Source organism: Capricornis sumatraensis, chromosome 3 (assembly GCF_032405125.1).
Source record: "Capricornis sumatraensis isolate serow.1 chromosome 3, serow.2, whole genome shotgun sequence".
In the NCBI taxonomy this organism is placed as follows: domain Eukaryota; kingdom Metazoa; phylum Chordata; class Mammalia; order Artiodactyla; family Bovidae; genus Capricornis; species Capricornis sumatraensis.
The window spans coordinates 79,649,008-79,663,864 of record NC_091071.1 but is presented as its reverse complement, the minus strand read 5'-3'; the positions used below and the strand labels follow the sequence as shown (position 1 = coordinate 79,663,864).

General features: G+C 34.3%; 1 protein-coding gene across 4 annotated transcripts in view; it reads left to right on the top strand.

The window, feature by feature from the left end:
- The window catches only part of TANK (TRAF family member associated NFKB activator), a 79,472-nt gene extending 64,913 nt beyond the window's left edge, over positions 1–14,559 (top strand). For 2 of the 4 annotated variants that reach the window (XM_068968021.1, XM_068968020.1), the window contains exons 5-8: positions 2,960–3,036; positions 3,678–3,793; positions 9,729–10,300; positions 13,734–14,559. In XM_068968021.1, the coding sequence (XP_068824122.1) occupies positions 2,960–3,036; positions 3,678–3,793; positions 9,729–10,300; positions 13,734–13,910 (942 nt within the window). In that variant the 3' untranslated portion in view covers positions 13,911–14,559. Of the gene's footprint in view, positions 1–2,959; positions 3,037–3,677; positions 3,794–9,728; positions 10,301–11,529; positions 11,607–13,733 lie in introns of those variants that run through there. The other 2 variants (XM_068968022.1, XR_011144667.1) reach the window with 2 other exon arrangements.
- The last annotated feature ends 298 nt before the right edge of the window (positions 14,560–14,857 follow it).

The window sequence follows — 14,857 nt, the reverse complement described above, 5'->3', positions numbered from 1 at the left end:
TTCATTTGTTGAATGATTTCATGTTAAAATCTCCTAAAATATAACGTTCAGAGTTTTCTTGCTTCCTTATCTAAAGTTGTAGTAACTTCAACTTCCTGCAGTACAGGACCCACCTGGATAATATTTGAAAATAGCAAAATATTAGTTATCTTTTCTAATGTTTACTTACTCTCTGAAATGCTCACAAACTGAGTAGTCTTCATTAGGTAAGATAATTTTACCATTTAAAAGAAATTCTGAGCTTCTGAGTTGCTATTAACTATACTAATCTTAAATCCTATGAGAAAATAGATAATCTTTTTCAGAAAATTGCATTTGATTGCTAGAGTGGAAAATAACATTAACTTTCTCTACCCATTCTAGATAAACCCTGCTTCAAAATGTCAGAGAATTACTTTCCTTTGTTTGTTTTAACTGGCATATTAAGATCTCTTGAATTTTCTCTTGGGATGTGTGACATAAAAATTTCATTTGAAATATATCAATAGTAACAGAAATAATAGTAAGTAGAGCCATTCCTAACTCCAAAAAAGCTTGAAGTCCCTAATTTAGATGCTTCAGAGATTCCTCAGTAAGTCTGTCTTCCTTTACCCCCTGCCAGTACAACCCAGGAATCTTTTCCAGATAAATTCAGAAGTAAGTCGACATGAGTTATTTGGCAAGCCAAACAAAAATTCATCGTTCTTTTCCTACCCTTTTCTTCACCTCTTTCTCCGCCCCCCCCCACCCCATTAGTCTTCAGGCTTTAGTTTCAGAAGTAATCATTCCTACTTTATGTCTGAATCAGTATACTTTGAAAACTGGAATAGTCTTCACTGTTTTCTTTAACTATCTTCATTTTCAGGCTAAAATCATAGGAGTTACTTCTCTTTGGTTATTTCTAGCTCCTAAGAGAGGTTTTTTTCCATGTTGAGTATTTCAGATACTAAATTTTAAAAGATTATTAGTCAGTTTAGTCACCTTTTTTATTATTTAAATTGTCAGATGTTTCTGTTCTCTTAATATTACCTCTTCTCTATTTTGTTACTGTAGATTTAATATAACCTTTTAAGAAGTTTTTATTCTTGTAGTGTCCTGACATGATTGGTTAGCTTTAAAATGTTGCCTTTTTGCCTCTTCCACACTAAAATCTACTGAGTGTTCTAATTGCACATAACACTAAAGAAAAACCTTGTCTACCACTTTTAAAAACAAACTGTGAATGTGAAAATGTCTTTTATATGACTGCTTTGTAAAGCTCAGTGTGTGCATGCATGCATGCTTAGTCACTTCAGTTATGTCCGACTCTGGACAGTATCCCACTAGGCTCCTTCGTCCGTGGGATTCTCCAGGCAAGAATACTGGAGGGGTTGCTGCGCCCTTCTTCAGGGGATTTCCTGACCCAGGGATCAAATCCATTCTCCTGCATCTCTAGCTTTGCAGGTGGCTTCGTTACCCACTGAGCCACCTGGGAAGCCATAAAGCTCAGCAAAGCAGTTTTAATCCAGAAGAAGAAATGGCCTAAATATTGCAGACAAAAAATATGCATCAACAGATGATCTTTGTTTTACCTCAGTATGAAAACATAATATATAAAATCGCATATGTTTGTGTTGCCAAGATCATGTTTTACTACTTACTATAAACTAATAACACTATTTTAGAAATGTTAAGCAAACACTAGTATTTAGGAAAAGCTGGAAAAGTAGAACAATAAACTGAAGAAATTGGAGAAGATATGAATTTTAAGGAAAACAAACTAGAATCAGATTTTTCCCTTAAGAACAAACAATACTCTTAAGAAATTGAAAGAACCTATTGGAAAGTAAGGTTATAAGGGAGATGTACTCAGGTGGTAAGCAATGAAGTAAAATTATCCATGTTAGTAATAGCTACAATACCCTTAATTCAATAAAATCTGAAAAGGCACTTAATACAAAATACTGGTTTGAATTTGAACTTAAATAAGATCCCATGCAGTTTGGCCAAATTATAAACAACTGAATAATATTAAGATTTTTTTCAAATACTTGAATTGATCAATTTGTAGTTTTAAAAGGTACACAAAGTTCTCTAGGTGTGATTGAAGATTTTTAAAAATCTTAATTATGCAGTAGATTACTGCGTGTTCTTTACTGCTGACTTCTGTGTCATGATAAGTGTAATACCAGTGGAAGCCACAGGGTGGTGGCAAGAACTTGTGTTAAAGGAGCTTAAATTCATAATTGCACTGTCTTTAAAAATGCTTGTTAAATGCTAAAGAGCTGTAACTTGGTTTTCTTTATTCCTCTTATACAGCTGCATTTCTCATCAAAGAATCTATAGCAAAATACAAAGACATTGGTTTAGATGTATAGGCCAATAATGGAAAAGAAGTAAACTCACATGGATTTTTTTCCTAAAGTTTCTAGTCATGTCACATGCTTGGTGATCAGAGTAGCAATTTCATCAAGGTACGAATTTGAGGAAATTCCTTGAATTATCAATACTGGAAATAGTTTTGAAGTTACCAGAAATACTTCATGACTTCATCTTATTTTTCTGCTTTCATTTTCCTTTTCCACTGAATGTTCTCATTTTTTAAAAATCTGTTGTAATATATACATATATATGGGGCTTCCCTGCCTGATGCCTTCCCTTTGAAGTAAACAAAGAATCTGCCAGCAATGCAAGAGACCAGGGTTTAATCAGTGGGTCAGGAAGATCCCCTGGAGAAGGGAATGACTGCTCACTCCAGTATTCTTGCCTGGAGAATCCCATGGACAGAGGAACCTGGCGGGCCACAATCATGGGGTCACAAAGAGTTGGACACAACTGAGGGACTAACACTTTCACTGTAATATATATAAACATATATATATGTAAAACTAACTAAACTTACTTTTCAGTGAGGAAGATAAATTTTCCATTGTTTTCTGTTAATCCATTCTCATTTGAGTTTGGAAGCAATTTAAAGTGGTAATCATTTTATATCTTTAAGGTAAGAAGACAAGAGGTTTCCTCTCCAAGAAAAGAAACTTCACCAAGGAGTCTTGGCACTCCTTTATTCCATGAAAGGTAGTTCTGTATCCTTCTTTGCCTACTCTACAAATTATAAATATTGAAATACATTTTTATTTACATATTTAAGTTTTTAGCAATTGTAAGAAAGAGCAGCCTTTTGAAACTAGAAGAGATGAACTCAAGGCTTCTCCATGTTAAAATGACGTAAATAAGTCATATAATTAATATCAGAGATGGTTCTAAAAACTGAATTCTCTGAAGTTCTCCTATTTCAGTAGAATAAGTATTATGGCCACATCATTTTATATGGATAGATCTTTAATCTTTTCAATGTGAAAAATAAAAAATTAAGTTTTTTCTGTTTAAAATATCCACAGAGGACAGAAAGTCAATACATTGCAGTTTCTAATGTAAAAATGAGACAGCCAGCAGCATAAATGGAATATATGAATAAGGAGACATGCTAGTTTGTGCAATATGTATGTATTAGAACTTTATCACTTACTTTGTGCCTGGCTCACCAAATATTAAAGTTGTTTTAGGAAATATTATCTAGGAATTTAAAATGATATTTTTAAACTTAAACCTTTCAGTAATTATTTTGTGGTACATTCAAAGGTGCTTGTAAATTCAATCATGATTTCTAAAATTTGAAGATATAGTCTTTACATTTTAAAATGTTGATTTATTTTTAGAAGCTATATAGAGAAGACTTTCTGGGATCTGAAAGAAGAATTTCATAGAATATGCTTGCTAGCTAAAGCACAAAAAGACCACTTAAGCAAACTTAATGTACCAATCATTGCAACTGGTAAGGTTTGATTTAATATACAGTAATGTTAATTTTATTGGTTGAAACTGATTTCTTTTTGATTGTGAAAATATTTCTAAATGCTTATTAAGTGCTGAGGATTGTGACTTGTGCCTTTCACCACTTATAATGGCTAAGTGCTGTTTAATTCTATAATTATTAATTATATAATTATTGGCCTCTTCCCAGTCTATTTTGTGCTGCGCTGTACAGATTGAATTGATTGACATAATCACTAATCCTCTTAATAAGAAGTCCTACCTTGGAAAAATAAATATAGGATATATCTCTCAAAATCTTCATTTGCAATTGGGTATCTTATTAAAATTAATTGATATATTAGTAAATAACCTAGAAGCTACACTATCATATATGAGCTAAATAAAATTATAACATTAGATTTGTGTTTTAACTTCTGCCTGAAAGTTAATTGGACACCATAGATACATTCTTCTTATTTGAATGAAGAAATGAACATTTCACCTTTTATTAGTCCAGTTCTGTTGAAGGCACAAAGTGCAAATTTAGTATAAAATACAACTCAAAAGGAATATCTGTTTTACAGATATAGTTTGGTATGGTTTTTAAAAGCTCTACCCTTCCCTAAAACCCCAGACAGACTTCCTGGTATTTGCTTCAGTAGTTAAATATGAATAGCAAATTACCAAGGGTTGAATTTGGCTACCAAGCACCTCTGTAAACAGAAGGAAGGTGAACTGATCATTTATAATGATAAATTCTCCTTTACCCTTGTGATTTGAGATATTCTGCATGCAGTTCCGAAGAGATGTGATGTACAGGTTTCAATCTGAAAGATGTTGCTGCAGTGCTAACACCCCTTTAATTCAAGACCACTTCCCATTTCTTAAAACTCATAGCTCGGCTATTTAAGAAATCGTTTTATCGTGTAAATTTACTTTTTGCTTACTCCTACCATTTTGTTTTCAGAGAAGGTACACAGTGCTCTGTTGGAAAAGCAAAACAATCTTTGTTGACAGACATAGTTTACTTCTCTTCTCTTTGCTGTGCTTCCCCAGAAAGAGCTCTGATTTTTTACACTTTAATTTCTGTCATTTTCATGAGAAATTGATCTTTTCTACAGACTGAAAACACTAGGTACTTCTGAAGTAAAAGAATTATCTTTATTTAAAATCTACTAGCTGTAGAGATGTAGTACCTAAGAAATCATAAACATGCCTCTTTGAACATCAGCATCTTATCAAAACATTTTAATGGTGACATATTCATTGTTACACAGAGAACCTACCTATTATCAGTGGCATAATACTTTGACCATTTTTAAGTTACACAGGTCTAAATCTGAGTATGTATCTGTCAACTGGAATACTTAACACCTGGAGTGTTTAACTTCAATTTCTTTCCCACTAAAACTGCCTCATAACAATATTCTTACGTTTTATATTAACTGTGTCACAAATAATAAATACAACATTATTCTTGAAATATTTTAGGTCTTTTGTGCTACAAACTCCAATGAAGTTTTCTGACTCCAAATAAACCACCATATCAAATATACTTCTGAAAGGAGTAGATCAAAGGGGGAAAAAAGAAAAAGAAATGTTTGGAGATGGTTTGAGGAAGATGCCTGCCTGTTCAGGTTTATTTTAAGGGTGAACACTACGTTGAATACAAATAGAAAGTAACTGTTTTAATGTGATTTGCATAATATAGCTGGAAAGAGTATATTTAACATGATTGTCCCCGTCTTATTTTTTGTTAAAATTTGATTTTTACTTTTAAGAAACAGATGTTATTCATAAATTGCTGAATTAGTAGAATTATAAATTTTCTTTTAATTTTTTTCTTCTCATCCACATATGACAATAACCTTGAGAAAGGATAAAGATGAAATGTATGCTTAAGCAATTATGGCTTCAGGAAGAAGTACTATTTGGTCCATGAAGCAGGGTCATATTTCAGTGGGGATCAGGAGATGAGGATATAGGACTATAAGTTAAAACAACCGTCAGATCTTTTTCTTTTGTCATATACCAGGTAATTAAACTGAGAAGTAGTCCAAATGGACAGCCTGTTCTTAAAATTTAGAAATCTAAAATTTAGAGATAACTGTCCTTGAAGTAAACAAAGTAGAAAGACAATTAGCTCACCTAATCATGTTTCTTAGTATAGTGTCAGAATGACAAGTGCTTTCATGTAGCTTGAGCTTTAAATTTTCTAAGCTTAGATTTCTAGTAGCCTTAGAAATCTTAGGTTTAAACAAAAAAAATTTTTTTGTAAATAGTAACTCTCATTGCTTGAACAAATTAATTCAGAAGATTAATGTGCTGAGAGATATGCCAACTAGCTATACTGAAAGAAAATATATGCTTTTTTACACTTGTTTGGGTTTTCTATGTTTTGTTCACAAAGGGGATAGACCTACTTCTGGAAAAGAAATTTCAAGCACATTTCTATCATTTTGGAGATTCTTTTCTATAATGTAGAAAGCAGCACGTTCAGTGTGTCATAATGATTCAGAACACAGGCTCTAGAGTTAGGCTGCTTGAGTTCCAGTTCCAGATCTACCACTCATTCATTAGCTGTGTAGCCCTGGAATTAACCCCTGAATTAACACACATACAATGGTTGTAAGTGTGTGGCACGTAGAAGTTCTGTTAGTATTAATAGTTGTCATTAGCAGCAGCAGCAGATTCTCTTGCATTCACCCTGTTCTCCTATTGAAGAACATTTAGATAAGTGTTTCCTCCTTCTCAGGTGTTAACAAAATTTAGTTGCCTCAAGAAGTGGTTTTCCTGATTTATTATTTGCGATTAGTAAGTGTAATCTACAAAGAAAGTACTATTTCCTAGAATTTCCTACCATTTTTTAAGTCTACTACGAGGAAAAATGACTACTTGAGAGTTAATGGACTTTAAGAACCTCAGAGGACAGAGAAATCCTGCCAACCAGTTGTGCTTGATCTTAATTACTGTACCACTTCCCTTGTGGCTCAGCTGGTAAAGAATCTGCCTGAAATGTGGGAGACCTGGGTTCGATCCCTGAGTTGGGAAGATCCCCTGGAGAAGGGAAAGGCTACCCACTCCAGTATTCTGGCCTGGAGAATTCCATGGACTGTGTAGTCCGTGGGGTCGCAAAGAGTGGGACACCACTGAGAGACTTGCACTTTGACTTTCACTCCTAGTTACAGACGGATTATCTAGCAAATGTAGATTATTATACTAAGCTCCATGGAAAAGAGAATACAGATTCATTTAGAATTCCTTTTTTGAAGGCAGACTATGTGCAAGTTCTGAGCAGGGTACTGGAGAAAGTGGGAAACAAAACAGTTTAGGAACCCAAGATATCTACCTTAATGGGAGAAAGTGGGAAACAAAACAGTTTAGGAACTCAAGATATCTACCTTAATGGGAGAAAGAGGTAATTTGCAAATAAAATGCAGAGTGTTTCGTCCTCAGGGCACCCACGAGTCATGACTAAACCAGTCTTGGGAAGCCAGAGCCAGCCATCCAGAGAAGTGAATGCCTAAGCCAAGAAATGAAGAGCATATAAGAGTGAGGCAAAGAGTAACAGAAGGGGCAGTTCAGATAGTCTGCACAGCATGTGTGAAGGCCCAGAGACAAGAGAGTATGGCCTTTTGGACAGCTGTACCAGAGTTCATTAAAGCTGGAGTAAGGAGTGAGTGGAGCAGATGTGGTGAAGAGATGACAGCAGGGAGAGGTGATCAGGGATCAATCATGCACAGTTTTATACGAATTTTAGGGCTGAAGGTCTTGGAGAGCCATGGAAAGGTTTTATTAAGAAAATAACCTGACCAAACACATATTTTACAAAAACTAAGGCAGGGTAGGGGAAAGCAGTGTAGATAGTGGAGTGAATATGAGAAAAATTTAGATGCAAGGAAGCAGTTCAAAGGCTGCTGTAGTTAATCCAGTAAGAGAAGATAGTACATACTAAAGAGAGGCAGAGGTATGTAACAGGATGAACTAAAGAAGCTGTTGGCATCGTGGCATTTGGACTACAATCATGTCCAAACAGTAAACATCTTCTGTTGGAATGTATCTTGGCAAAGAAGAGAAAGGTGTTATGAGACTGTAAACATCAAAAGGAAAGGAAAAGAATGACATTTAAGTGCTTACTGATCTGGGCAAACACTGTATTGCACAGTGCTCTCTATACCCTGTCTGCTTAAATTGGCATCATTGGTTAATGTACAGCTTCACTGATGGCTACCTTTTTAGCGTGCTGATTAAAAAAAAAAATCACCGGGCTTCCCTGGTGGCTCAGATGATAAAGTGTCTGTCTGCAATGCAGGAGACCTGAGTCCATTCCCTGGGTCAGGAAGATCCAGTGGTGAAGGAAATGGCAACCCACTCTAGTACTCTTGCCTGGAAAATTCCATGGATGGAGGAGCCTGGTGGGCTACAGTCCGTGGGGTTACAGAGTTGGACACAACTGAGCGACTTCACTTTCACTTAAAAAAATTTTTTTTTTTTTTTTTACCATTTGTCCGCTTAATGAAAATATACATATTAGCAGCCTCCAATTTCACTGTCTTCTAGAAGTAACATTGTGGGGCATAATATAGCTTCTTGTAATCTCTCAATATCATCAACATGGAGAGTGCTTTGATCATTTTTTTTCTTGCATTGAAAACCATAGCCCTCGTTGGCCCCACACTGAGCTGTAGTGTTCTCTGAGTTCTGCTTTTTTGTTTTTCTTGACTCGTGCCTTCAGCTCTTACTGATAACTGCATCTGCTTTCAACAGCTCAGGTCCATGCCTTGTAGTTTGCTGCTTCTAACCAGCTATGAACTAGGCAGACATCATCAAGCTTGTTAGAATGAATCTAAAATGAGAATAAGAGCAAAATTCATCTGTGGGCCTTGTGGCTCTAAACCTGACCCCTCAAAAGCACTATTTTCTTATTTTCTAGCTTTTGCCTATGTCCTTGAGAGCTGTATTTGTTGGAAAAGTATCTTCTAGATAAATGAGCTTTGGAGTTTCTAACATATCCCTGATAACTTGTACTCTTGCCTGGAAAATCCCATGGACGGCGGAACCTGGTGGGCTGCAGTCCATGGGGTCGCTAAGAGTTGGACACAACTGAGCAGCTTCACTTTCACTTCTCACTTTTTTGCATTGGAGAAGGAAATGGCAACCCACTCCAGTGTTCTTGCCTGGAGAATCCCAGGGACGGGGGAGCCTGGTGGGCTACCGTCTGTGGAGTCGCACAGAGTCGGACACGACTGAAGTGATTTAGCAGCAGCAGTAGCAGTAGCAACTACCTTATCTAGAGAGGCCTTTTCTAAATGAGAAAATCCTATATTCACGTAGAGTTTTCTGAACATGCATCCTAAAATTTCATCCTTCTTTTGCTTCCAATCTTTTCTCCCCCTAACACCCACCGCCACCACTCCCTCACATAGAGTAGACAGTAGCTAAGCTGATTGGTAATATATTAATATTTGTCACACAGACATGTTATAGGGGAGTAAATCACCTAATTCATACAGATTCTTAACCTGTACAGTATATTAATATATATATGACTGGTAAGGAGTTTCCCTTTTAATAACTTACTTGTCTAAGCAAGCTAACAGTTGCAGCTTCCATTACTGACAAAATGTTGAAATGTGTATACTATAAGCAAATGTTTTTAAGTGTAGAGCAGAATAACTGAACAAGACTCGAAGCTTACAACAGCACAAGACCTAGGGAAAGACAAAGTAGTTAAACTTGCACTAGTAAGTTATATCCCAGGTCACCCACTGGAGACTGCTAATATTTCTGTGTAAGATGGTTGCAAATGTAAAAAAAAAAATGCCAGTTGTCCTCAGTTACTATAAAAACCAATAGAAAAAATAATACTCATCTATCCAAAGCTAATTGAACATTCAGATTTTTAAGAATGATTGAAATGCGACTGTTTTCCTTTTGTGTTTTTTTCCCTGCAGAGACACAGTGCTCTATGCCTATACAGTGTACGGATAAAACAGATAAACAAGAAGTGCTGTTTAAGCCTCAGGCAAAAGATGATATAAATAGAGGTGCACCGTGCGTCACATCTGTCACACCAAGAGGACTGGGCCAAGATGAGGAAGACACATCTTTTGAATCACTTTCTAAATTCAATGTCAAGTTTCCACCTACGGACAATGACTCTACTTTCTTACATAGCACTCCAGAAAGACCTGATGTTCTTGGTTCTGTCACATCTGAGACTGTGTGCCAGGATCAATTTAATATGGAGCCCAGAGACAATCCAGGAAACTTTGTCAAAACAGGAGAAACTTTATTTGAAATTCAGGGAATTGACCCCATAGCTTCAGCTATACAAAACCTTAAAACAACTGACAAAACAAAACCCTCAAATGCTTGTATTAGGACATCTCTGGATAGAGCTCTCTGTTTGCTACCTGGAGACCATAATGCATTATTTGTAAATACATTCCCACTTCAGGACCCATCTGATGCACCTTTTCCTTCACTGGATTCCCCAGGAAAAGCTATCCGAGGACCACAGCAGGTAACTGTTTTGCATTAACAAATATATTATGTGTGAACACACATTTTGCCATGCATGCACAGATACGCATCTCTTTCAGGTTATCAGACATCTTTTTAAACTACTGACTAGCCAAAGTTAAGCTTTCAACTAACAAAATCCAGGTCTTATAATAAATGACATGAAATTAAAAGATGATTATGGCAAAGGTCTGTTATAAAGTACCTTAAAATTTGTGGCACATTTAGAAATACATGTAAACCTTATCTATATCTAGTGTGTTTCATTATCTTACCTAGTCCCTGACTCAGATTTTTATTCAGTATCATTGTTATAATAAGATTTTTTATTAAATGTCATTCTGTGAAGCAGATGCCATTTTTTATCAAAAAGTATATATCATACTTACCTTTATAAGAATGCATCATTTTTTAATAAGTAAATAATCACATTGTATGTTTCTATTTCAGAAAATAAGTGAACTGTCTTTCAAATAATACTTTTGTGCAGTCTCATTTATACAGTACTTAGAATCTGGAGGGTTTGGTTTTGGTTTCTAATCTGGCCCTGAAAATGCAGCCTAATATATTTTTTAAATAGTCTCTACATATGTATAATTTTTATCAAATTCTTTAATGTTTCTAAAGCTTGCAGACTATTTACAGCCCATCCTTAATGCCACCCCAGTCCCCTCCTACCCTCCCTTTTATTCAGGTGCTATTACAAAATGCTTCTTTAAGTTTAAAAAAAATGGGGGGGGGGGCGTTGTTTAATGCCTGAAGACAACTGAAAAATATACAGTTGTTAAACAGAAGCTTGTTTAAAAAAATGCAGATTGCTACAAGTGTCTAAAACAAATTGAGGACATTTGTTTGATTTCCCTTTGCCTTGAGATACGTACTGAAAACCAAAACACACCAACGACTTGATTAATACTCTGGCTTCGTCAGTATATTTATAGGTTATAGACTTTTAAATCCACATACAAAGAAGGCAATAGTCAAGCTGTGGTATAGTTTAGCAGTGGAGAAAAGGAGGCAGCTCTGACAATAAGCTTTAATTATTGACTCACTTATGTTCTACATTGTACCTTATTTTACATCATAGTCACAGTTATAGTTACTACTTAATGAAACAAATTAAACAGTTTCATTTATTGCAAGTAGAATTCCTGTGGAGCTGTGAAGTGCATCCGTTCTAATGCTTGTTACTTTTTTCTCCATCATATCTCTTGCTTGTTCTTTTACTAGTCTGTGCAGTCATGTTTCAGTAGATGGCACCCTGCATTGTGCATTTGCTTTCTATGCTACAGCAAGGGAAACAGCTGGTATGTGATTACAACTTGATGGAAAAGTATTCAGCTTAAAAAATGCAGGAGAATTGGTGTTGAGCTGTCACAAGACATGGGGCATAAGGTTAGATAATTGATATTTTGGCAGAAAAAGCAGAGAAATTCATCTGTTTTGAATGCTGTGTTACAGTTTAGGACTCAAAGGATATTTCTTAAAATGGGTTTTTTAAAACATTTTGTTGTTTTATTTGCTTTAGTAAAGCTTCTATGAGGAATACAGAATTCTTGAGTTGTTGATAACAAAAGGAAGTGAAATTTTGGTTTTCATAATTCAGATTTTTACTTTTATATCATTACTACTTAACACCTTTTTTATACATTCAGCTATCATAATAAAGTCTGAAACATATCTGTTTATTTTGCTTTATGTGATTTTCTTTTCTTCCTACTTTTGCTGAGTCAGTCATTGGGGTCCCAACCAAATTCTGTGAAAAGATCAAATCTGAACTAATAGCTCCTAACAGAGAAGGATAAGTATGAACTTTGAAAATAAATTGGTAGTAGAAGATTGGTTTATCAAATGTTTGCTCCTGAGCCTGTTACTATTTTACAGATTTTAATTAAAAGTATCTTTAACTTATTAATCTTTTATTTATATCCATATATCAATTTCCCATTAGAATGGTACCTATTAATTGTACTTTTTGGTTAAACTGCCAACACTAAAATTTAAGTCTAGTTAACTCTTATATTCTCACAGTTAATACTGCTTTTCTTTTATTATGGGAGAAAGGAAATGATTTCACCCCAAATTTCAAATATGTATTTTAAATATTACTGTTTTTTGTTATAAAATTGCCACTTCTCACAAAAGGATTTGAGTCAATGTTATAAGCCCTCTGTACTGATACTTGAATGTATCTGGGTGCTTAGACAGACTTTGTATATTTACACCAACTGTACACAGCTGTCCAGTAAAATGTTTATAAGAAGACAGTGATGACGTAAAACCCAAATGCTTCAGTTAGTAATATACTGTTTACGTAATGATTGGTTAACCAGGATGAAAGAGATTGGTTAAGGGAATGAAAACTAACACTGTGTCAAGAGTTGGATTAGGCTGTTATTTTAAAAGCAAATTAGTAATAGGAGCACAAATGGATCTCTTTAAGTTGGCTTTTTGAGGTGATTTTCCTCAAAGTGCCAGAGTTTAGATATTTTAAGATAAGAAAGCAAATTTTAGAAATAATTTGGCTTATAGCATTTCAGGAAAATAAGATATTCTAGTCAACAAACATTTACAGAGCACCTACTCTTGAACTAAATGCTTTCTCTTGCCCTTCTAAATATTTTTTTTAATAGTAAATACAGTTAAGAGTATGTATGTGCTGCTTATTATACTGGAGGTAGTTCTGTTGAATTATGCTTTTCCATAATTCTTTAATTGGGCAACTGTTGACAGGCTTCACTTTATTTAGCCACAAGAAAGGGTAAGAAGGCCAAAGTATGCACTGTATAACAGAAGCAAAATAAGAAGTCAGAAGAATGCACCCAGTGTTGGATTTTCTTGAATGATTAAATATTTGAGGTTTCAAAAGAGAATTGATCAATAGAATTCATTTCATACTTAAAAAAATTATTTTCAAAAATTAAAGTACTTATTTCTATGATTTATTCATTGTGGATTTGCTGGTAAATAGTAGTAAAATTCAAATTACTCTTGATCAAAATGCATGTTCACACACATCAGGTCTAGTGTGTTGTGTATTAATAAAGGTCCTATATCTGAAAGTTTCCAATTAAAATTAAAAAGATAGATTTTAATTTTTTTAAAGTCTCAGTATTGACTGTTGCTTCAAAACTGTTATCACTGTGATAATGGGTATTAAAACATGCTGGTGTTAAAACTGGAAGCTTTTTAGTTTGTGAAGATAAAGTGTGTGAATGTGTATTTTAAGTGATTCTTTAAGTTAAGCTATACCCTTTATGAAAAAGAGAATTGAGTCATGTCCTCATGCTAATTCTATGGAAAGGTAATTTGCTTTCATATTAGGGAATTTCATATATATGTATATATCCCATTCAAAAAATTTGAATTAGAAATTCAGTGCAAGTTGATTTTAAATACAAATAACAGAAGATGTTTTTATTTGTTTCCTGCAGCCCATTTGGAAGCCCTTTCCTAATCAAGACAGTGACTTACTGGTACTAAGTGGCACAGGCTCCGAACTACGTATACCTCGCGTATGTGAATTCTGTCAAGCAGTTTTCCCACCATCCATTACATCCAGGGGGGATTTCCTCCGGCATCTTAATTCACACTTTAATGGGGAGACTTAAGATGCATTTGAAAACAGACATGTCAAGTTCTGCGTGATGATTTTGGGTTTGTAATATTATATATTAATACTTGATTGCAAACTTAGCTCAAGATCATTTACTGAAAAATCCAGTCACTGCTATTTGAATTTCTAAACTTAATATTGTAACTGTCTTTTATTGCCTTTTAAAAGATTGTTTTGTACAAAGCTGTAATTCATTGTATTCATGTTTACAGTGTTTATTATATATGGGATTATGCGATTGTGTAACAGTAATTTATGTTTTTTCAAATGTCTAAGCTTATTGCTTGGGTTTCTAGTTAGAACTATTGAATGTGGTGATGTCAGATGTTTATAGGGTTTTTAAAATTTGTTTTCATTTTAAAATTTAGATTATTTATGCATTGGGTGTTCTTTTTGAATAAACCTATAATAGAGAATAGCAGACAAGATAAATATCTGAGTAAATACCAAACTTAAGACATTTGTTGCTCAGTGATAAAAATCACTGGTGGGATTATTTAAAACCTTTAGTGTTTTTTTTTTGTTTAATAAAAGACATAGGTTTAATTTTTTCTGTATGTATAGCTACATGATGAAGTTAGTTAAATATTAAGAGTTACTTATGTTGTGATAGTTAATGTGTTCTTTGTTCCTGAATAAAAAAATAAATCGCATTTGGGGGAAATTCATAAAATTCATGTTTCTTTCCAGTAATCTGAAAGAAGGGTAATACCAGATCTGGTGACATTTTATTACAACTAATAGATCACTTTGAAATTTAAAATTATTTTTCAGGGTAAACTTTCTAAAGGAACACATTTGTCTTTAATGGGAGCAAATCTAAAACTTTGTAAGGATTATTCATATTTATTAATTTACATTAGAAATATCCACATTCTTGTTGAGAAATTGTTAATTCATTGTTAGCAGCCTGATTGATGGGCAGTGGAGGATATTTAAGAG